The 23392-nt window shown below is 47.5% G+C and overlaps 6 protein-coding genes across 6 annotated transcripts; 3 read left to right on the forward strand and 3 right to left on the reverse strand.

Annotated features, from left to right (window-relative positions):
• Window positions 1-97: 97 nt before the first annotated feature.
• SPPG_04676 (40S ribosomal protein S1) lies at window positions 98-1617 on the reverse strand. The gene is made up of 6 exons (XM_016752910.1): window positions 1515-1617; window positions 1334-1372; window positions 1092-1195; window positions 828-1018; window positions 359-760; window positions 98-281 (listed from the first exon to the last, which is right to left on the reverse strand). The coding sequence occupies exons 1-6, from the start codon at window positions 1532-1534 to the stop codon at window positions 258-260; spliced, it is 780 nt and encodes a 259-aa protein (XP_016608392.1). The 5' UTR covers window positions 1535-1617; the 3' UTR covers window positions 98-257.
• A 556-nt stretch (window positions 1618-2173) lies between these two features.
• Window positions 2174-9992, forward strand: SPPG_09216 (uncharacterized protein; the record flags this gene model as incomplete). Its single annotated transcript, XM_016757373.1, has 26 exons — window positions 2174-2219; window positions 2294-2747; window positions 2811-2973; window positions 3038-3289; window positions 3348-3738; window positions 3805-3869; window positions 3937-4215; window positions 4281-5176; window positions 5242-5678; window positions 5742-5884; window positions 5955-6230; window positions 6300-6410; window positions 6482-6574; window positions 6635-6904; window positions 6975-7127; window positions 7196-7594; window positions 7662-7737; window positions 7809-7945; window positions 8000-8164; window positions 8232-8501; window positions 8569-8700; window positions 8780-8908; window positions 8976-9062; window positions 9127-9294; window positions 9357-9491; window positions 9558-9992. The coding sequence occupies 26 exons, from the start codon at window positions 2174-2176 to the stop codon at window positions 9843-9845; spliced, it is 6015 nt and encodes a 2004-aa protein (XP_016608393.1). The 3' UTR covers window positions 9846-9992.
• SPPG_04679 (uncharacterized protein) lies at window positions 9847-11652 on the reverse strand. Its single transcript, XM_016752911.1, has 7 exons — window positions 11412-11652; window positions 11208-11336; window positions 10800-11152; window positions 10606-10727; window positions 10260-10546; window positions 10148-10199; window positions 9847-10085 (listed from the first exon to the last, which is right to left on the reverse strand). Exons 1-7 carry the CDS (start codon window positions 11446-11448, stop codon window positions 9950-9952), a joined length of 1116 nt encoding a protein of 371 aa, XP_016608394.1. The 5' UTR covers window positions 11449-11652; the 3' UTR covers window positions 9847-9949.
• A 163-nt stretch (window positions 11653-11815) lies between these two features.
• Window positions 11816-14360, forward strand: SPPG_04680 (uncharacterized protein; the record flags this gene model as incomplete). The annotated part of the gene is made up of 10 exons (XM_016752912.1): window positions 11816-12090; window positions 12162-12264; window positions 12336-12480; window positions 12574-12698; window positions 12761-12909; window positions 12973-13031; window positions 13095-13751; window positions 13828-13952; window positions 14017-14115; window positions 14178-14360. The coding sequence occupies 10 exons, from the start codon at window positions 11816-11818 to the stop codon at window positions 14358-14360; spliced, it is 1920 nt and encodes a 639-aa protein (XP_016608395.1).
• Window positions 14361-15094: 734 nt separating this feature from the next.
• On the forward strand, window positions 15095-16534 carry SPPG_04681 (uncharacterized protein; the record flags this gene model as incomplete). The annotated part of the gene is made up of 8 exons (XM_016752913.1): window positions 15095-15157; window positions 15366-15475; window positions 15561-15574; window positions 15666-15843; window positions 15921-16060; window positions 16130-16161; window positions 16226-16367; window positions 16476-16534. The coding sequence occupies 8 exons, from the start codon at window positions 15095-15097 to the stop codon at window positions 16532-16534; spliced, it is 738 nt and encodes a 245-aa protein (XP_016608396.1).
• Window positions 16535-16634: 100 nt separating this feature from the next.
• Window positions 16635-23350, reverse strand: SPPG_04682 (glycogen debranching enzyme). Its single transcript, XM_016752914.1, has 20 exons — window positions 23173-23350; window positions 22932-23047; window positions 22809-22844; window positions 22178-22731; window positions 21507-22110; window positions 21229-21439; window positions 20833-21139; window positions 20625-20769; window positions 20373-20566; window positions 20225-20304; window positions 20082-20172; window positions 19326-20015; window positions 19100-19271; window positions 17899-19043; window positions 17736-17825; window positions 17536-17675; window positions 17389-17464; window positions 17211-17320; window positions 17070-17150; window positions 16635-17006 (listed from the first exon to the last, which is right to left on the reverse strand). Exons 1-20 carry the CDS (start codon window positions 23332-23334, stop codon window positions 16785-16787), a joined length of 5226 nt encoding a protein of 1741 aa, XP_016608397.1. The 5' UTR covers window positions 23335-23350; the 3' UTR covers window positions 16635-16784.
• Window positions 23351-23392: the final 42 nt, after the last annotated feature.

The raw sequence follows: 23392 nt of genomic DNA on the forward strand, positions 1-23392 counted from the left end.
CTTCGCCATTTTTAACGCTACGAGTTCTGCTCTGGGAGAAGCTCGCCGTGGAGAGCTCACAGGAACAGCGTACAAGAAACAGCTTGCTACAAGAATGAGAGTGAGACTTGTTTTGCTTAAACATGACGGTACACAACAGTGAACTTGAAATGGCACAAGGACGTCCAAATCCAAAGAGATAAAGACAGCACACATAAACTATTTCAAAATGCAGTGTATTTGGAGAAAGGCATTACTCCTATATTACAGACAGGCCTTTACACACTTTCAAAGACAGGGATCTGAAATAAATAAAGAATCACAATGAGTCCACCTCTGCATCTTGATATGCATTCCGACAACGTATGCCAAAACATACCTCCTTGACCTCTTTGGAGCTTCCGACCACCTTGGATCCCTTGTCCTCAACTGCCTCACCGTGAAGCTCAAGAAGCTTGCCCAAGTCAAATTTGGGTGCCTTCAAGATCTTCACCTTCCGTACGTATACGTTCTGGAGGGGGTAAATACCCTGGCAAGCCTTCTCAATCTCCTTTCCAATGACCTCGGGAACGAACTTTTGCACAAGCTCCCTCAAGTCGCAAGAGGCGGCCTCACGGGTCATGATCTCGAACATCTTCTTGCGAATAGCACGGATCTGAGCGTGGGTAGCGTAGGTGGTCTTGCGCTGTTGGTTCTTGCGGCGTTGTGTGAAGGCAATGGTGAACAGGCGGAGGAGGTAGCCGTCGGTGGTCTTGACATCCACAAAGGCCTCGATCAAGGACTAACGAGCATCGTCCACATCAATTGTCATGTCAAAAGATATCAAGCCAAGGTGACCAATCACCCACCTGCCACTTCTTGACAAGGGAACGGAGCTTGTCAGATGTGAAATCCATGCCGTGAAAGTTGGTCAGGCAGTTCTTTCCCTGAATCTCCTGGACCTGGAGCTTGACCTTCCTGAAAGAGTCTTCTTGGTTGTTGTTCAGGTCGGCAAGAGAGACCTCAAAGACACGGCCCTTGAGAGCGTCGTTGGCGTTCTCTACATTGTTAATAGCCTCGTTGGTCAGTCTCCACTTCAACAAAATCTCCAGTCAACAATTTCCACTACATACTCAAACCCTGGGTACGGTTGACAAGGGTCTTTCCGACATTGCGAACCTCAAAGAACGATGGGGCCTTGAGGTCATACCAGTCCTTGCGGGAGAAGGGGTCCACACTGCAGATTGTCAAGAGATCCACGGAATGTCATAATTAGTCCACTGTCCAAAACCCAACCCCCCCAATCATCCATCCATCCGCCTCGCTCCATCCATCCATCCATCCCCATCAGAACGGTAAACAATCCAGTACGTACACCTTCTTCTTCAATCCCTTCTTTCCCTTAGACAGACGCCTGCAGAAAGAAAAAAGCAAATAGGACAAGGTCAGCGCTGGAGATCGACGGCATGAGTCGCCATGGACAAGCTCGGCCATGCTGGGCGATAGCATTCTTCGTACGCCATGGACGACGGCAATAATAACGACAGCGTACGCACTTGTTCTTTCCGACGGCCATGATTCCGGTCTACTCGCGGGACTATGTTCAAAAAGTCCAAATCGCAGGTGCCGAGAGAGAGGAAGAACAAGCTGGCATCTAATTCAACAAGGTCAAATAACATTCTGCTGCTGTGCCACTCCTTTACGCGAATCATTTTACGGTGGCTCAGTCATGTAACTGCTACTACGACCTTCTTGGAGGTGCATTTGCACAATGCTTTGTCGTGAGCGTTTGCAACATGAGGACAAGTGATTTTGGGTCATTGGTTAGATCTTTTTGCCCCATGTCAGCATCTTGGTTTATGCTTTAATGCCTTGTTGTCCGTAGGGGTTGAGTGTATTGACAGACAGGGTACAGTGTCGTCAAGTCATGGCGTGAACATGTTGAAAGGCAAAATGACGATTCTCCCTCTCACGGCTGCAGAGCTCGCAGTGCAGCACTGTAAGATGCATAGTGCAATGTATCTTATTTACATTCACGTTGCATTTCGTTTGGAGGAAGATATCTGAATTGAGGTCCTTTTGCATGTAGCCGACATTCCAGTGCAATTAAATGCTTATGTCAGCACTCCGCGATCGTCTCAGCTAGATCGTAGAGTCTATACGGTACTGCATATTGGAATATTGGGCATATCAGAGAGTGCCATTGTGTTCCTTAATGGCGGACTCGAGAAGACCACACAGGGAAGGCGATTCCAGGGCAGGTACGTTCAAGGGTATGATATTGATTCTCCTCAGCACTTTAAAAAGCATTGAATAACGCCTGGTGGAATCTCAGCTTCAAGCCATGGTAACCGTCCTCCTCCCATCTCACGTAAATCGTCGCTGGCAGGAGACGCCGGCATGACTTCCATGCTTCCTCCGGGAAGCACTGGTCGTCGACCATCCACAATGCATGGTGATGCGGGAGTCCAAGGACGTCGCCCGTCTTCACAACCAGGAACACTTCCACATGACTCTGCAACTACCAATACTAAGCGCACAACCGCCGTAGGAGATCCAATTCCCCAGACAACGTCTTTACCAGCACCGGGTGACCCGATAGCATCGCCGAACCGATCGGCCGTAGGAACTGCCATCTCAAACTCTCGGGAGCACTTGATAGCAAAGACGTCTAGTAAGCAGTCAAATATGAATCTGATGCTGGACGATAACTTCTTCTATGACAAGTTGGCGTTCAAGCCAAGTGATGTTTCGGCGAAACAGATGGATGCAGCAAGCTTGTCCTTATTGTAAGTGGATGTGCAACCGACTTTATACGTAACAACAGTCTCATTTATCTCATAATTGTACAGTTATTCCTTTGGCTTCGAGTCGCATCGTCGAAATAACTTACACTACTTGAATGAACACACTGTCGCCACCGTTGTTGGCAATGTTCTAGTGTTCCTGAACTTGCGCACGTTGGACCAGGACTACATGCCTGGCTTGCGGGATGGTGCGATTGGGTCAATAGCGGTAAGCAGCTGACAATTGGACCCAGATGTAACCTTGGTAGCTAAACCATTATCTCAACCAATAGGTCCATCCTTCTCACCGCTACATTGCTGTTGCCGAAATATCCTACGAATCTCCCAACATCTACATCTTCGAGTATCCCTCCCTTCAACTCTATCGAGTCCTTCGCCAGGGTGCCGAGCGTGGCTTTTCTGACATTTGCTTCAACAATCAAGGCGACAAACTTGCAAGTGTTGGAATGGACCCGGACTACATGCTCACTCTCTGGGATTGGAAACAAGAAAAGATTGTTTTGAGAAGCAAGGCATTTTCGCAGGTAGGTAGTATAGAACTATTTGTGATTTTCCTCTTCAATATGGCCAACCATCCCCCAGGATGTATATAGTGTTGCGTTCTCTCCCGACACGGATGGCCAGCTCACAACATCTGGAATGGGTCACATAAAGTTTTGGCGAATGGCAAGCACATTCACCGGGCTCAAGCTGCAAGGATACATTGGCAAATTTGGCTTAACTGAACTCACCGATATCGCAACATTTGTTCAACTCCCTGACGGCAAAGTCCTTTCCAGCACTGAAACAGGCAATTTGCTTTTGTGGGACGGAGGAATGATCAAGTGCGAGATTGCGGGCAAAGGCAAAAAACCTTGTCATCAGGGCCGAGTTGAGGTGATTCTGCTGGTGGAGGGAGAGATCTTCACTGCGGGGGAGGACGGCTATATTCGGGTTTGGGATTTTGAAACAATCGATACGGCGGACGTAGTCAGTGCACCGTCTGGGAGTCAAGCTTCTGCCAGTACGCCGGAGAGCGGGGCAGCGGTCGGTGCGGCAGCGGGCCAGGCGCGAGTATTTGAAATGGAACCTATTGACGAAATCTTGATAGGAAAAGACGTTAAGGTATGTCTGTTTTCATTACTGCCATGTGCTCCCTTGATGAACATTGGACCTTCCTTCATTGCAAAAGATCAAAACAATGATTAAATCAATGGGGGCGACGACGGAATATCTCGTGCAAGATCAATTGGGGCATTTGTTCAAAGTGGATACTCAAAAAAGGTCTGCTGAGAAAATCGTGTCATTTCACTCGGGAGGTATAGCGGGCGTAGATACAAGTCCACTTGGGCACTCCATGGTCAGTCTCGGGATGGACGGTACCTTGCGAACATACGACTACATTACCAAAACCCTGGCTGGGATGACAAAATATCCAAGTGGCGGTACAGCTTTGGTATATCTTCCCGAGGTAAAGTTCAATCTCGCATATTGTCTCGTCTCTACGAGCGTAAATCTTGAACTGTCTTTTTGCAGACTTTAGATGCGCGAGGCTGCACATTGGCGGCAGGATTCTCAGATGGAGTCTTACGAATCATCTCCCATACACCACTGAACGTTGGTGGGGGTAACATTGCCTTCGACCTTCAGTATGTTTTCAAACCTCATAATGGTTCTATATCTTCGATTGGCATCTCCGCCGACGGAACTTGGCTCGCAAGTACATCAACCGACAAAACTGTTTTCTTTTTTAAAATCAATTCTGAAATGCCTCCCATGGTCAATGAAGAGCAGCCCCCGGTCATCTTTTCTCCAAAATTCGTGAAACTTATACCGATCGGATTCCTGCCAGTGGCAGCCGTTCCCACCAAACTCTCGTTTTCTCCGGACAACCATCTGAATATAGACGAGATTGAGCCTGTGGAAGACGACGGTTTTAATGACCATGAGATCAAGGGAGATGGGGACGTGAGGGACGAGGAAATTGAAGGAAAGCGGGCTTTTATGATATTGGAAACTGGCGAGCTTTTATCTATGATCGTTCCCCTGCCAGAATCCGTTGACAATAGTTTGACATTCGAGCTGAAGCCTGAGCAACTGCAAATCAAACGATGGACACTGAGTGTACCTACTGCAGCTCCAACTCCTGCTGCAACTGCTGCCGCCCAGGAAGCTCGAGCGAGTGGTGGCATAGATGCAGACCAGGATGCCTCAGCAGAAGCCAAAACAGTGGAGTCACCTGAAGAACCCGAAAGTATCAGTGGAAGACTAACGTCCGCCGCGCGCAAAAAACATGGTTTGGTCATTGAGGACGAATCTCCCATCACAAATGTGATGTATCTCGAAGGCGGATACTTTCTGATAGCTCTCCAAAACAAAGACGGAGAGTACGAAATACGGGCGTGCAAATATAGAACACCCAAGCAAAGCAGGTTTGTTATTGTTACCATCAATTTGAGCAAAGAAACCTCCCAGAGTAACAATCGATAATTCTAAGGTTGGTCCTGGTCTACAAGGCACCATTTACGGACATGCGTCTGTCAACTTCCGGGAAGTACCTCCTTGCGGGTGCAACAGATGGGATGACGTGCATACGCAAGTTCCGCCTGGAGGATATCCTTCTGTATCGATGGACTGGGGGACACGAAGTATATGCACGATATTCGCAAGCCTTTGATGAAGAAGAAGCCAGTGCAGCCGCGCGACGTGCAACAGAGCAAGCAGCTATAGTCGAAGAACCTGACTCTACAGACGATTTAACCCGAACAGTAGATGTACCCGGCCAATATTGGTTCGGTCATGCACATAATAGCAAGAACGGGAGAATTACCAGTGTGGCCGCCACCTTTGATGATGCGTTCTTTGCGACTGCAGGAGCAGATGGCGGCTTATTCGTGTGGAGAGTTAGCATGGAAGATATCAAGAGCAGCGAAGGTGATCTGTCAGTGACAAACGTACGAATCTCATATGGATTCTCACCAATCGCTTTTTAAACAGCCTATGAAGGTTCCGAATTGCTCGAGATCGATCAAGGGAACATGATAGATGACATCGTTGACTCCAACGCCTATTCCCTGCAAGAAGCCAAAGTCAAATCCGAAAAAGATAAAGAAATCGAGGACGCAGAGAACAAGAAGCAGGTACAACCATGAGTACGGTACTATGTGAACTAGTGAGCATTGACGGTACTGTCGTTTTTCCTCTTTCTAGGTGACGAGAGACGACATCCAAGAACTACGCAACGAGTTCTTGAAACTAGTGGCAGAAAACGAAAAGGCCCCTCCCGAGCAACAAATAGCACGCACGGCTTTGACGATAGATCCCGATCTTCAAGCCGACATAGAGCGCGAATCCGAAGAGAAAATCCGTCTAGTCCGCAAGGAACTCGAATGGATCTCTGAGAAAGAATCTATCATCCCAAACAAATTACGCAAAACTTTCTTGGACGTTCTTCAGACTGAGCGTATTGAGATACGGGCATTCAAGGTTTGGAATGTTTAAGCGTTGATGGTGACCAACGCGACGTCCAAGCTTATCGTCTCATGTTTTAACTAGGCAAACCACATTGTCGCTACATTCCGTACAACCAAGCTAGAGCAATCCGTTGAGGTTGCGCTTCAACCCCTTTCGAGCGGTGACGGTCGACCTTCTAGGACTGTGGGATATGTACGTACCCTCGCTGTTCTCCAAGTCCATTTGATATCGACGCTCTAAAACTCCTCTGTTGCACAATGCAGGCGAGGGAGCATTCTGCCGGTCAAGCCCATAGAGGCGACATACCCGAGACAGTCTCACACGAATCTATGAATCCGTCCAAAAAAGCCGAAAAGGTTAGTGCTATCAGTGACTTTCCAGCACAGAACTGAACTAACCCGCTAGCTATGCGACAGCCCACGGATGCTAAAAGCAAGCTAGAAGCCCGCAAACAACTCCGGGCGGAGCGTGCTAGTATGTGGAAGGAGCTTATGGACGCCAAGCCTGACGAGAGTTACGAAGACCCTCGAGACGTAGCAGCAATCCGATATGCTGAGCAGCATATGGGGGATTACAAACTTAAGACTGGAGAAAAATACATCGTACCGGAGAGTGAGAGAGTTGATGCTGATAAGAAGCGGAGACAGATTTTATTGCTCAAAGAGAGCGTATTCTCGTTGAAAGAGGTAAACGGTGCACCGTGAGAATCACTTGGTTTTTCTTATACCTGCATCTGGAACTGGGTTTCTCCTTCAGCATTTCAATCAAAAAGTTTTGAACCTTCGGGACCGTAAAAAGTTTCTGGTCGAGCAAGTTGATATTCAAAATCGTCAGCTTGAAGAAATCAACACAGAACTGGTTACTCTTGGAGTACCTATCGAGGACAAGTTGTGGACTCCCACAATGGAGGTTCGTTACTGATCAGCGTATAGATCTTTGCTTCTGAGCGTCCTCAAATTTGTCAAACCTTTTCTCAGGCATCCGCTTACCCAGAAAACCGATATAAAGTAACAGCAGCGGATATTGCTCAATTCCAAAAAGAAGACGCACAAGCTGTCAGCGCTGCAAGAGGAAACCAGGACGATCTAATGGGAGGTTTCGGTAGCTCTGCAGTTCAAACCAAAGAGGCAGCACCTACTGGTGCCGCAACCATTGCAAAGAGTCGGCCCACGACCCAACAACACCCTCCTCTTTCTAGGGGAGCCAGTGCGATTGGAATGGGACTGCCACCAGATTCCAGACCAGTTAGTGAGGCTCCTGCCCTTACCAGGACTGCTAGCGATGCGGAGACTGCACAGCAGAAGTCACCTTTGGAAATTAGGGAACAGGAGATTAGACAGAAGGAGTTGGTATACAAGAAGAAGAAAATTGTTTCGGTGCGACAGGATTTTCTATGGAATTCGTGAAGACCAATGTAACATGTCGGCATTACACTCTCTCTAGGCAATCGATCAAGCAATCAAGAGTTTTGACACCTCACTTGACAGACTGGTGAAAGAGAAGGTTGTCCTTGAAGCAGGTGAGCGCTCTCGATGCTCGTCACGAGCTTTTCCGAGCGTTTCCGTTCTTAACTGATACGGAACCTCTCAGATCTCAAATCCGCGGACATGAAGCTCCTCCTTCTGTACAGAGAATGGGTACTCCTCAAAGAATTCGAAAAGCACGATCGACACTTGGCGGACAAATTAACACAGAAGCGAAACGAAAAAGACGAGATAGATGGCAAGGTTGGAAATATATCTGGTAACTGTTAGCCTGAACATAACTGACATCATTGTTAGATCAAGGAATGTCAAGAGAAGCTTAACGCCAAAAAGTCTGAAATCGAGCAGGTTATCAAAAAAGAAAAAGAAGTCCAAGAAGAATTCCGTAAGACTCTGGGAGAGAATAATCGGTATGAGGAATTCTTGACCAGAGTTTTCAGGAAGAAAATTAAGCGAAGCAAGGTAACTGAACAAATTCATGGTCCACAAGTTTAATCTGTATCTGACACTTGGCATCAAAAATGCACAGAAAAAGTCCAAACCAGAGGGAACGGCTTCCAAAGGAGAAGGCTCCAATGAGGACGAGGATGAAGTTGAGGAAGAAGAGGACATGGATGAAGATGAAGACGACATGGATGACTATGATGATGAAGAATCAGTCACATCCGAAAATGATTTGGAGGGCGGTGAAGAATGCCCACCCGATTACGATAAGGCTTCATTTGCCAGAGTGTTAGAGTTGAGAGAAGAAAGGCTTGACCAGGAAGATATTTTAGCAGAGATACAAAAAGCTGTTGAGGTCTGTATCGACTTCTTGACTAAAGGAAGAATTATGATTTTAAATGTATGGCGGTGCAATGTTATAGGTCCTCAAGAAGGAAAACGATGCCCTTATCAAAAAAGAGAAAATTATTGATATGGCCCTGCGCACCACAGAGAGCGAAATTCAAGAGTTCCAAACACAAAAGCAGCAAAAACTAAACGAACTCGATGTCGTGGTAGGCATACTGGCAAACCCCCTCTAATCCAAATACCCCAATGCAAATCTTTTACACTATCCTTCTTGCAATGCATTAGGTTCCTTTGCGCCTCCATCAGATGCAATACCTGGAGCGCAATACCCTGCCAACGGACTTGTCTCCAGCTCTGGTATTTGTCAATGAAGGGTTGTCTAAATTACGGAACCGTATCAAGGAGCTCCAGCAAGTAAGCTTTCTATTGTAACATCCCTATCAAATGATACAAACGCTAAAATCGCCTGACTTGTGATTAGGAAAAAGCGGATATCCGGAAACAGCACAAGGAATTAAGGAAGATGCACGTGAACCTCATCAAAAGCCGAAAGGAAAAGCAACTGAAGGTTAATCAATGAACCTTCACTCATTTTGCCATGCATTTTGCCGACTCGCTTTCTTTTTTTGAAGCTGCAAGAGCTAGAAGCGCGGGCAACAGACGTCCAGATGCTCAAATTCGGTCATATCATCGATTTGGAAAAATTGGAAAGAATGGGCGTGAACAAAGGTGCAGATGAATTGCGCGAGAAGCTTGCTAAGGAAGACGCAAAGCGCTTAAAGGAAGTCGAGGAATTGGAGGTGTGATCCCTTCGTAAACGGTTTCGGTAGTGGGAACTAAAGATTTGCGTATGATCTTCCAGGTGCAATTGAACCGCCTAAAGGAAGAAATTACTGATGTTACAAGAGAGAACACAGTTCGGTTAGAGAGTCTTGTTGACCTGACCGACGCGCGACAGAAGCTTGAAGAGCAGCTCAATACCAGCCAGCTCTCCGCGGTAAGTGTTTCGAAACTTCCCTCGCTCAAGGCGAGCAGCAACTAAGGCAACACGGCCACCCACTAGACGGCAGAATACTCAGGTCCTCAACGAAAGGACGTGCAAGAACGGGAAAAATTAGTAACTTTGGTGCATACCCAAGCCCAAGAGATCGAGGATCTTAAACGGGAAATTGAACTGCTTATACGAAAACCCATGCGACACCTTCCCCCGGTCCTTCGAAGTCGCCTACAGACCCAATCGCAGGGACCCCCAGTACAAACCGGGGGGATGGCTACTGGGGAGGGAATCGTGTTCGGAGCCTTTGATGCACAGAGTGTACCAAATGCAGCAGAAGCAATTTCACAGGAATAAATATATCCATGAGTACAAGCCGCCAGCGCGGGCGCTGAGGCTAGGTATTTTATTTAATAGTACTAGGACTGTTGGATGCGTAACTAGTTAATGGCTCTGTATGTTCAGACTGCACCTCTTTTAATCTGATCTATATCATCTAATGTCACAAGTGGTGATGCGCGGTCGAGCATCTCCTTCCTCAATCCGCGTTTGATAATGTCTATCGTTTCGCATGTTGACGGAAGTTCGATCGGAGGGCTTCCAAAATTTCGACATATTTATTATTACCCGAAACTTCGAAATCCATGAATGCATCATACCTTCCGTCATTTAAATGGATAGCACGAATCGGTAAAACAGCTCGCGATGTGCCTAACATCATGCTGGTCAGCGTATTACAAAACAGGCACTGATTGAGGAATTTCGACTCACTTGTAATGAATGCTCCTAGCCAAGTGGCAGCCTCAGAAGCTTTCGGAAACTCAAACCGAAATTCGATGCTCTCCTGTTCACAAACATGTCGAACCATACGGAGAATCGTACCTAGCAGAACGTACTCCAATGGTGCACACGCCACGTAGGGTTTTCCCCCAGAAGAAGTGTCTGCTAGCACGGCGCAGAAGTTCGATGTCAGTCCCTCGTAAATGTTAAGATGCGGATCCGTTAGAATGACTTCATTGATGGTTGGAGACAAATATTTTTCTAATGCAGAGCGGTCGCTGGATATGTGGAATAAGCATGTGCTAACCGCACACTACACGAGTGATGACCCACTCACGCAACCCATCGGGAATCTTTCGCGGTGGCATTCTTTCTTGGCATGCCGTAAACTATAACATCCGTTTTCTCCGCTTTAGGTTGGATGAGTTCATCGCAGTGTGCAACCAGCTTTGCACCTTCCTAATGCGAGGATACGAGATACCAGCGTTGGATATGGCAAGTAAAAAGCGCAATCAAGAAAGAGTTCCATACTTTTGGAGAATATGTTATGAGCACGGTCACTTTAGCCTCGATTTGTCCAACAACTCGAGATGCAGATGAGGCCAGCCATTCTGCCAAAGCCTTCTTCATCAATGGTACAACAAATTTTGGTAGTTCTTCAGGATTCCGGAAAGGAGACATGGCTTCGACAACAACCGCAGGCTCAGCCGGCTCACTTTCACCAGTGACTACCGGGCATGTGACGATTTGGCCACTGTCAACGTCATCTTCTGGCGGTGGGATTGTGAATTTGATATCACTAACGGAGGAGCATAGGCGCGAAAGATGTGCGGGAAGATCAAGGAGATACACAGTGTTTAAGGTGCGTCCGGCAGTGTATGCACCTGCGAGAAAGTGAGACGTGGTGCAAAAGGCGTTTGAGAGCTGGAAATGGCTGACCAGGTGGATATTGCAAAAGAAATCCTTTGGCTGTGTCATTCGTGAACCGAGTCGTAAAGATGGGAAGGTTCAGAGACAGAGCAGCCTCACACTGTTCGCCAGTTACGCCTGGCTTGAGTTCAACAACAACTGTGTAACGAGCAAAGTGAGGGCCTGACGCCGGTCAACGGCCACTAAGTACGCCTAATTGTCAGCCCTGCTTACCCGCCTTCCAAAGCTTCGCGCTCTCCCCGGAAGACATTAGAGATTGTGCTGACGATCTGCAAAGTTGGTTGACGGCTGGTGACGAGACAAAAAAGCACGTGATCCGTGCTAATGGGCTTCGGGATGTTCGTCAGTTGAGAAGCCTACGGCCGTCAAAAGAAGCTTTACGCAGTGCGAAGCAACGGCAGGCTCTGGATCCTTGACAAGAAGACGACGCCGGCGACAATGAACCTCGTCGTCTGCAGCCTGGTTTGTTTATATTCGATGTGATTACATAAGCGAGATCCTGGTGACTCATCAGCCATCGAGTTGCTGGTCGTTGGGCTGCAGACAATTTGGATGTCCCACTTAACCTTTTGAATCCTCCCAAACACCAGAAGCGCAGCTGCTGTGGAAAATCTGGCATGTCAGAACTTTATAACTCGACACCACAGCGAGAGAGTGATTCTCATTCACTCTTGAAGTCATCGGTTCTCGCTTCCTCTGTTGCGGTGACCACACCCGTTGGAACACAACCAGAAGTAGCAAATATTGAGGAGAGCGTGGTGTTGGGGAGAAAGGATTCTTCTACTTCTACCCCTAGACCATTGGCTGAGAACGAGAGTTGTGATGCATCTGGCGAGACGGAGGCACAACCTCCTGAACGTTCGCAAACTCCATTGGATCAACGTCGAAGAAGGTAGGTTGGAAGTTTGTAACTCTACTTGTCGGAAGTGCGAGTGGTTAAGTCTTTTCATTTTTCTGAAACAGCTTGCTTACCATTGCCGCCAATCAAGTTCATATTGGTGCCCACGAACATTCTATACGACCAACTGAAGGGATTTTCAATGCGCAGGAAGAGCGTATCAGAGAAGTAAGCAGTCCGTAAATATCAGGAGTGGCAGTGCATAAAGGAGCATCTGAGACTCACCTGGGGTTTCCAAGGATATCATTCGGATGATTGTACAATACCTTCATGATGAAGGTTATCATGCCTCCAAAATGACGGTACTGGATGAAGCCAACGTCAAATCATATGAACGTGAAGAACGCCAATCTGATATTAGAAGAATGCGTAAAGCAGTGCTGGGTGGGTGCTTTTGCTGATGGTGGGTGCATTTATTGGTTCAACTTTCATCTCATTTATGTTATTGATTGGGTGCTGTCCTCTCTAACCTATTAGACGGCGATTGGGCAGAAGTTGACAGACTCTGTACAAAGACCCTAATGAAGAATCACAAGAGCTTTTTGTACGCTGCTTATAAGCAGCAATATCTGGAATACATCGAGTATCGGGAGATACAAAAGGTGCGATGCTACAGTAAAAAACCCGAAATGCTGGCGCCTGGTATCTGATTCCATATGAATAGGCATTCACTCACCTCAACAAACGGCTAAAGCCACTTGAGCATTTGCAAACAACCCCGAATGAATTCAAGGATCTTTGCTATTTACTCACTGGAAAGTCGGTACACGACGCCCCGTCATTTAAAAACTGGGAAGGAATAGGTTCTGCAAGGTACCGTTGTGATGGTCAAGTTGTCACTGCGTCAGACTCCTGTGTACTTACCTGTCTCTATAGAGAGAAGCTCGCGGAGCACTTTCAGAACATGGTGGATTTTGAAGCTACCGACCGTGAAGGTGTGGAGTGAAGCCCGTTGCTCGATATCGGCCATCATTGATAGATCTGTCTTTCTTGAGCAGGCTCTGTTTACGTTCCTCCGGAACGCTTACTCACTATGCTACGACAAGCCGTTGCCTATCAGATTGAGTCATCACGATACCATCCACGTATAGCTCCGCGCGTGACAACGCTATTGGAGGATTACCATTCCCTCATTATCCCGAATGCCGTACGAAGTATATTTAGTGGACACAAAGGAAACGTCAAGTGCGTCGAGTTCATTGGCGAGGAGGGCTTGTCTATTGTATCTGGCTCAAGTGACAATACTTGTCGAGTGTGGGATACAGAAACTGGAGAATGCCAAGCAGTTCTCGAAGGACATACGTCACGTATTTGGGACGTAGCATCGAGTAAGACTGGGTCGACGCTTGCCAGTGCATCTGGAGATGGGACCGTAAGACTTTGGGACGTGAAGCAGAACAAGACCCAATGTTTATCCACATTTGAAGAGGGTAGCGGGGATGTTTATTCCGTCAAATTCCATCCTGCTGGTCGACACATTGCTACGGGCGGTTACGATAAGATTGTCAGATTGTACGACATTGAACGCGGTGCCGTAGTGAAGACATTTGCCGGGCACCAGCTCTCGGTGTCTCAAACAATATTTAGTCCTGTTGGGAACCTAATCATCAGTGGATCAAAGGACAATACGATCAAATTTTGGGACATAGTATCAGGTAGGAGAATATGCGTAATCCTTTCCGCTGGGCGCTACCTGTCCGATTCCTGGTGTAAAACTGGCATCTTTTCCAGGTCTATGCATTAGAACTATTACGTCCCACCTGGGAGAGGTTACCTCTGTGGAGATGAGTTCAAACGGCACCCTATTGCTAAGTAGTTCAAAGGATAACTCAAATAGGTTATGGGATGTCCGCATGGTAGGCAAACCACGACTCGGTTTCAATGTTGAGAATGTTAATATTATTCTGTCGGATGCTCCAGCTTCGACCGATACGAAAGTTTAAGGGCCACCAAAACACGTCCAAGAACTTTGTGAGGGCTGGATTTGCCGGCGATGCCCTAGTGGTGGGCGGTTCTGAGGTGCGGTAATCCTTAGTCAACCGCTTATAAAACGTAAAAAATGCTGAATTTCGTTATTGCAGGACGGTATTGTATATATATGGGACGCTGCTAAAGGCGACATCCTTCAAACTCTTCGCGGCCATCAAGGCATAGTCTACAGTGCTGCATGGAATTCGCGACAGAGCTTGTTTGCCAGCTGTTCTGATGATCGGACCGTACGGACGTGGTGGTTTGATCAGGCTCAACCGTTGTTCGGAGCTTGAATTGGTACAAGAGATTGTTGGGGAGCACCCTTTTCACCTTCTCCTTTTAGAATGTACATCATTTGGTCTCTTGGTGGGCCTATCCATTAAAATTATCGGGATAAAAAGTATTGTTTATGCTGACGCCAGCCGCGTTTCACCAGCTTGGTCACGTGTACGCAAGCGACAATGCGACCAGCAACTTCCGACATCCCGAACTTGACAAAAACGGGCCATCTCCACTACCAACAGGTCCTAGTGCAGGCTTAACTACACACATTACTGGCTTTATAAAGGGCTTGACGTGGTTCTCGTGGCCAAGGGTGCGGTTTGGTAACTTCCATTCGAACGACAGTTGAGATAAACGCGGCAGGGATGGCCACAGCAACTTTCTGGGAGAATGGCAGTATAAACCTGCACTGGGACGTAAAGGGAAGCTCGGAGAAAGACTCGTTGCGACGGGCAAGCGTGGACAGCATTTCTGAGTAAGTGGACTGCGTCAAATTCAGGATGGGGATCTCTAGACCTTGGCACTTTAGAAGTTTGGGTTCGAATATTTGCAAAGGGCGCAAAAGTCAAATGGGCATGTTTGGTGGCATAGAGGCCTCCCAATCACCCAAAAATGCATTGCTGTCAGTTATAAGCCTCACCAGGCCCTTTTTGTACCTTGTCTTGAGTTGTACGGCTTCCATCTATACTTTCCTAAAGTTGTCTTCCTTTGTTTATCTTCGCTTAGCCATAAGCCCAACGACACCATGTCCGAGGATCCAACTTCAAAAATCTTTTCTAGTCTGTCAGAGGATGAACGAAATAATCTGGTAATTGATACACCCTTATTCCTACACATTAACTATGTTGCCGAGCTTTCGCTCCGGGAATGGCCAAGTTGGAGAGATGGGCTATATTTTGACCATCCCATATATATGAGTGAATAATTTGGGCACGGTTGACCCTTCGGATTTGACGTCGGTGAATCTGTCCCTTCGAGTATCTGACTTCTTTGGACAAATATTTGCCGAATATTAGGGCCGTCTGGCATTCGAAGATCTCCTCTCCGAATGTGTTCAGGAGCTTGCTTTTGAGATACACAGGGAAGAAACGAGAAAGAAGGCAGTTTGCCAAGTATGTCACACAAGGCAAGTTGATATTCATCCTCAAGATATTACAACGATTTTCCCTGCAGCCAAGTTCTGATGTACACATTACAATGCTGATCTACAGATGTCTTGCATATGGTACGACGGGCTTTTGTTCTCTGGATTTTGACAGCATCCCATTTTACCCGACGAGACCCTTTCTGACTATCCATTTTTTAATCCTCCGCAGCTTCCCCTGGTCCTGGTAGTGACATATATGGACTCCCTTTGGGGGATAAGAATGCGGTCACGGACAAATTCAAATGTTATAAGTGCAATAACTGGTACCCTGCGCAGCGATATGCTCCCCATCTAGAGAAATGCCTTGGCTTTGGAGGTCGTACCAACTCGCGGTCGTCTAGCCGAAGGTATGATGATGATGGCGGCTTCAGATCTCATCAAATGACTCCAATTAACTTTGCTTGCGGCGCGTCTGCTCTCGTAGACCGGGTACTGAGCGTGCGTCGGCATCCCCGTTTGGGGCGGATTCCGACACCGAATCGGGTACCGTGAACGGCGAGAAAAGAGGCGTCAAACGCAAAGAATCACCTTTGAGAAAATCACTTGGAAAGAGAATGAAATTATGTATGAAGGCGCTACTCGTTTTTTGCTTACGACTAGGCTCGCTCTATAGTGACTCTTCTTTCTGTATAGCTGCAACGGACTTCCCTGGCCGCATTTCAGTGGTAAGGCACCGTTCATGCGATTCTTGGGAGCTACAAATTCCCTTATTTCTTGTCTCTCGTCTAGCCAACGCGTGAGCCGGTCAACTCGTCCCCATTAAGATCTTCCTCACCAATTCGTGAGACATCACCCGATGTGTCACCGTCCCTAATTGGTATGTTTGCGAATAAAACGATGCCTACTATACCGCTTGTAGAGGACTTCATTGGTAAGTATATGTTGCGGATCATATTCTGGTCAATGCAAAATGAATGGCATTTGCTCTTGTCCTGATTCTCTGCACTCACTGGCTGCCTCTTCTAAACTCTGTCTCAAGATATCGATGGTGATGCTGACGCATTGGGTAGTGAGGAGGATGATCTATCTCATGACTAGGTACAGTTTGTCGTTGCCTGACAAACGATTGCAACCGGGCACTCCATGCACTGTTATTGGCGTGACGTGGTTATGTTATCAGAAGGTGATGAGTGGGGAGTTGAAAGGAGGAGTTAGCTATGTATTTATTATCGGCTCAAGCTCTGTACATAAATCAAATGATGTCATGTTTTCAAACGCCGCGACAGGACTGCAGTCTAGTATATCCATAATGTTCATGTGGGTGCGATCTAGGATGTACTAAATAACCTCAACCAGCTACTGCTGGCAGCTTCGCGGCGGCCAAAAGATCGGCCACCAACTCTATCATCACAGCTCCACTCCAGGCCTGCGTAGGACAACTTCCTCCGCAGAATCCACCATTTTCGTTGGTCAGCTCGGGTAGTCCCGCATATGGGCTTTGCGTACTGTCGAGGATGTGATGCTTGTGGCGGAGGAGTACACGCTGAATATAGGCGTACACAGAGTCGACCTAAATAGCAACACCTTGAGCACTAATGAAGTCAAGAGTGCCCTCTTGATATCGACAGCCCACCTTGCTTGGATCATGTCCAGGTGCTTTGGTATGGAAGTACAGATACGCACGAAGGAAGAATCCTAACGGATACACCCATTCCTGAAATGCACCCATGAGTGCGCAATCCTCATCCGGCCGTTCTCTGATACATGTACTCACCGGACCCTGATGATAGTTGAAACCATGAGCAACCGTGGCATCTGTACCGTCATTCGCGTTGTCGTACACCCCGCGGTACGCCCAATCGCGTGGGTCCAGCGTCTTGATCCCTATGTAAATCGAATTATCAGATCATCGGTCGGTGTACTCATACTTTGAATGACAACATCGTGCATACCCAATGGACCCACAAGCTGCTCCTTGACAACATCTAGTGCCTGGCGGGCATGATCCGGATTAAACAATTCCGGAGCCTAAAAAGGATCAATTGTCAGAGCACAACAAGCGTAAAGTATCTTTGTGGCTCAAAAAGCCGACTACTTACCACAACCATGGCAATACAGAAGTTTGGGCGCAGCTGGAATCCCATAAAGTCTCGCATACTTCCAACCGTGTCTCTGTATATCCCACGTCGATGTACAAGATTAGGTTTGTCGATATTGTATTCCGGATCTTGATTTGGATCTACGACAAGTCAGTGTGAAGACCGTCGCACTTTTGAACCCTTCTTTACAGGTTACCTACCGGTGGGTACGTAAAAGTGCCTTTCGAAAGAGGACTGAAGCAACGTATTCCAAACTTGATAGGTTACCAACTTGTCATGACCATTGCCATCTGATGGAAACGCACATGCGGTAGCTCGGTCAGGCAAGATTTACGATGTTGATTCCATTGCATGGCGACCGACCTGTGATCAAAACACCTTCCCACGTCCACCACTTCTTCCCAAGTCCCTTGCCGAGGACATCTTCCACAACCCATTTCAATGCCGCTTTTGCTAGTCCGCAAATTTCAACGGCGGCGCCGTCCCGCGGTGTTGCTGGGACACCCTTTGTTCCGGCCTTTTCGGAATCACCCATTTTGTCCATCCAAGTCCCACAGTTCCATCTATTGCCACCCACTACCAATCCATCCATTTGCCAGTCCACTCGCGCCTCTACATCAAATCCTTCGCTTCGCATGGCGTGATCGAGATTCGCCCCAGCGTTCCATTCACGGAACTTGATGCCGCGTGCATGCCGTTCCAGCAATTCATGGCATAATTGAGCTATTGTGCTTCGGTGGACAAATGCTCTGGATGGATCATCATATGGACAATAAGTGTCACCTTGTCCATCATCATCTTCGTCCGCGACGGCTAGATAGTCAGGATTTCTATATCTTCGCCGCGGAGTAAAACGCCGTGCGACCTCCACACCTAGAAAAGCATATCCTTCAGGCGACAGTCTACAGTATTCTGCAACACTATATAACCACCACCAAGCAGCATCGCGAGCATTGTACCGCGGCATAATGCCTTGATCGAGAAGGTTAGGTATCAATCCATGCCGTAATGTCGATCCAAATGCTATCAAATGGGCTCGAGCTGCGTGGTAATGTCCAGGTCGCAAAAACATGCCTCTTAGCGATATGAAGATGTCGCGACCCCAGCACCGCATGTATTGGGTTGCGAAGTGGGGCAATCCCGCCGCTAGTGACGGATTCTTCTTCTTCTGAGCGTCAGGAGGACCGGTATCTGGAGCAACAAGACCCAATGGGTATTGGGGTGGAACCAGTCCAGTTGACAAGACGCGACCGTACAGTTGGAAGGTCATCATTGAACATGCATTGTTGAAGGCTTCCAAGGATGACTTTCGGTTGCCAGCTACTTGACACATTTGGAGACGTGATGCATCCATCGTTAGCGCGCGATACCGCAAAGCCTGATAGGCTGAGCAAACTACGAAAGTGAAATATTTGGGGGAGAAGGAGGGTGATAGCTTTTTAACCAGCGCCAATCGGTCCGATAGCCATATTTGAAGGGCTTTGAGAGTAGGGTACATTTGCAAATGCCTGTGAGGTAGAAGTTAGTACGGTAGTCGCTACGTTTATGGTACGTCAAAGAGTACCTTTTCAAACGGGCCACAATGTAGTCTGCCATCCATGGGCCGCTGCGCAAGTTTCCAAATACGGGATGACCCAGATCATTATTTCGCGCAACTGGTTGTAAAGCTGAAACGAACCCTTGAAGACCACAGTATGATAAGCGTCCATATCCAGGGACGTCATAGACGCTGTCGCCTTAGATATCTCAAGTTAGTTCAATACCCGGAACATGTGATAGATTTTACTCACCCGTCGTGTCCTCCTCCTCAGCAGCAGAGCGATAGAGTGCAACGTTGATGTCGAGCATATCTAAGCCCTCCACAGCTTCCCACAAACCGGGTGGCCACTTCGTCTTCTTATCGCCATACCAGAGATGTCCTGATCCAAGCACATCCCAACCCAGTTTCACCATAACCTCAATGCCTTCGTTGGTGCGGTCCATTCCCAGCATGCTCCAGAGACTTGCAAACACACCAGGAGATAGCGACAATGTTCTTGACGATACTGATATGGTCATGCCCTCAGTTACCCGAGGCTCGTCCTTTCCATTTCCGACTACTGATGTCCGGTAGAGTACGATGGATCCAGGTCTGAACGTGTCTTTGTCGACGGTAATTACTGTTTGCATATCACCATCAGCACCGATAGCCTCCTCTCTCGCATAGGATTTTGTAGTAACCGTGGTTGAGAACGTCAACGTTGATGGCAGACCTGATATAGTCCCTACTACCTGACGAAAACCAGGTGCCGGAATATCGAACGTGTGGTACATGGCAGTCGGTGATTGAAGCGGAAGCAGACCATCGGCGTTACCCGGATCATGAGGCTCATTTTCCCAGTGTGTTGGAGTATGTACGTCTGACGTTGCCCCGTGAACAGTGAGAGTGCCAGATTCCATGACATGTACAACCTGGTTACGCAGAAAAATGGGCGAATGCACTAGATTCGTGCACAAGATTATTATGACTTCCAAGATTGTACGAGTTACGAGATGAGGAACCATACCGTCTTCGCTATGGTGATGATGGAAAGCTGTCCGGGCAATAAGCAGGTATCCTTCGTGCGTGATGGGATGCAGGCGATGGATGGAAATGAACTAAGTTATGTTAGTAAAGACTTGGGGATTTCAGAGGGGGGCCTGCACTCACATCGTGTTCTTGGTGGACGTGGATTTCAGAATACCCTTCTCTCGCCATCTTTAGATGGACGTTATACAGTACTGATTTCGCTTTTATAGGAATGGCATGTCAAATGAAGCCAGATGAAGTCTCACGTTAGACTATTCACGCCACGCACCTGGTAAAATACCGTCGTTGAAATCAGGGACTCGATATTTTCGTGATTCTGTAACAAGATTCAGCAGTTCCGGAACAATCTCGTCATATCCCATCACACTGCCAACCGCACAGCTTGACATTGCGACGATTGCAGCATTTGGTAGCGTATCCGCTGCAGTCCGCTTTTGATGCGGCGTTTCATTGTCATGAGTACTAAATACGATAAGTAAGTGCTCAAGCAGCTGACGCATCATACCTTGCAGTAGCTTACCAGTCCATGAAGAGCGCATGAGGTACCGAACCCTTCACATCAACCAAGATCTCTTCCTCCTCGGCGCTTGATGAAAATACGTTAGAGTTCAAATCATGTCCAAGAATGTCTAGCGGAAAGTTTTCTGGGGGAAATGTTAACGATCCTGCATAGACAGACTTGGATAAGCACCAAAATACAACAAACACAAGGCTGATCATTCTCATACCGACGGGCTGTCCACCATATCGATGAACCAGGCGACTCAGCTCATGTGGATCCCAGGCATTCATGGCCTCTCGAATAAGCGAGTTGATGCCCAGTTTAGAAACAAACATGATATCCTTCTCCTCTGATCCAGTGAACAACTCCGCAAACACGTATAAGTCTGGGTTAACTCTTCGACCGGCATCCAAAAGCGCCGACGCCACATGTAGTGGGGTTGAATGGCAATTATCAATACGTAAGCCGTCAAAGAGACGAGCCATTTTTTGCGTATAAGCAATCTGGTGCTCCCAAAGCCAAGGGTTATCTTCCTGTAGCAAATTGAGATATAAGGTTAACGTGACACTCAAGGATAAGGACCCGGGAAATGTTCCCAAAACAAATACACGCATGTTCGTACTGGCTTGTCCCCGTAACGAAGCTTTACACAATCACTCCAAGCAATTACTTCTCGTCGCAGGTAGGATTTCGAGTCTGCGGCTGCAAAGTTAACCAAAGGGTCGGCATTCCAGATCCAGCCGTTGTTTGCTAATACAAGTTCGTCTACATGTCGGGATCTTGTTAGTTCATTGCGAGGCAACCTCGTGAAATAGGTATCAACGAGAGGCTTCCTAAAGAACGCACAAATGTCAGATCGAGTACAGTTCCCGTCCCCCTGCCAGATGCAGCTGCACCTACTCTCTCGAAATTGCGCCAAGTTTTGGTCCATGGGGGTCTATCCGGAGATACCTTGCACGGTTTGTGATATTTTCTATGATAGCAGCCACGTCCGCATCGTGCTCCTGGTACAACGGAAGGTTGATCTCATTCAGGATAGCTTCGTATCGTGATATTTGTGCTTCCAAATCCTCAAGGTGCAGGTCCACTGCTAATTTATGGATGAACTCTGCAGCCAATTCACTGTCGATTGTCTTTGCGTATCGACTGCCGTCTTTTGCATCCACTAGACAATCGTGGGACAAAAGTTGGGCTTGTCCTTGGAGTGACAAAATGCCGAGGTTCCGGGATGAGTACCGATTCTGGTCAGGAGAACGTCCCTGGGATGAGAGCACTTTTCGTAATTCGGCTACAGCTAGTTGAGCATCCACAATATAAAATTCCCATAGCTTCACCCGAGGTATAACCTTGGATTTGACAACATCAAGAACTCGTTGCAAATCCTCTTCAGTATGTATGGCCGCCGGTTTTCCATACTTTTGGACCAGATCATCTGAGAACTGAAGTAGCGCTTCCTCGAGCTCGTATGCAGGCCGAAGATGCGGTGACGTTTTCAGATTGTAACCTGCGGGGAGGAGTGCAGGTTCAGGTTAAACACATAGGACAGGTCAAGTGTTCAACAGAAAAAATACCTGCTTCAGGATGTTCTTGTAACCAGCTACTATTGCAAGCTGTATGGTTCCACACTATATCTGTGACACTAAGGATCCCATTTTCCTTCCGAATCTTTCCTAAAGTATTCCGTAAACTCTCCTCTTTCTCCTTTTCTGTCAACTTTGTATCGAACCAGTCATCCGAAATGGAGAGTTGATCATATATGCTGTATGGCGAATTGGAGGTTCCTCGTGCGTTCATCGGAGCAAAATGGACCATATTGTAACCAGTCTCTGCAAAAGCCGAAAAGTATGGTGGCCAGTGCGAAAGAGTAGGCATCCATTTGGGAATAACAGTCAGAATGGATATGCCATCCAAGGGTAGGAGGATTTTTTCCGGTGATTTGATTTTAGGATCATTCAAGGCGGTATTGGGAAGGTACAGCCGTGGGTCCACCACCAACGCTCCTGGTGTTTTGGAACGTGTTCGTTGGCCTGTCTGCCAGTTGTCATACTCCACATAGTACTCAAATACTCCTGGAATGCGTATCGTAATCTCAACTGTAAAATCCGCCAGACCTTCATTATGGAAGCTGCAGGGACAGAATGCAGAAAAGTGCTCAAAAACCCGTTCTGCAGGATGTAAAGGTCAAATGCACGGGTAACTCACTCGACGGACTGGAATTTACTTCGTTCAAAAGTACTCCTAAAGATATGCACCACGTTGAGGTGATTGTTCAATTAGATCACTTCAACAAACATGAGAAGTTATCTGGCTCCAGAACGAGCTCACCCAGCAGCCGGATAATTCGTGTGAAGAGTGGGTTTTCGGGACGCAACACAACCAGCTGTAATTATCAGACGCAGTACATATGGTTGACTATCTACAGGCGGAGGTAACCGCACATACTAGACGCATGACAAAGACAAAGTCGAGTCAGCAAATGGGGAGCCAGTCAAAAGGCTCTTATCTGAACGCCAAAGCTAGCTACAGTATATATGGCGAATACAAGACGGTCGCCCTTGATTCCTACCTTCTTTCGTTCTTCGGGAGACCCGTCGTCACCCAGCCGAAGGGTGAAAATGACTGTCATCTTGCAGGAGATCTCCAAAGCTTGTGGGAAACGAGGCGTCGGAAGCTGCGCGACGCGTCGGATGTCTGGAACGAACCAGGATTGCTGCACTTCGAACCGCATTTGCAGGTGATCGAATCTGACAACCAATGCAAAAGGCGCTGACCTTTTGGGGATATCC

Source organism: Spizellomyces punctatus, assembly GCF_000182565.1.
Source record: "Spizellomyces punctatus DAOM BR117 chromosome Unknown supercont1.7, whole genome shotgun sequence".
NCBI lineage: Eukaryota > Fungi > Chytridiomycota > Chytridiomycetes > Spizellomycetales > Spizellomycetaceae > Spizellomyces > Spizellomyces punctatus.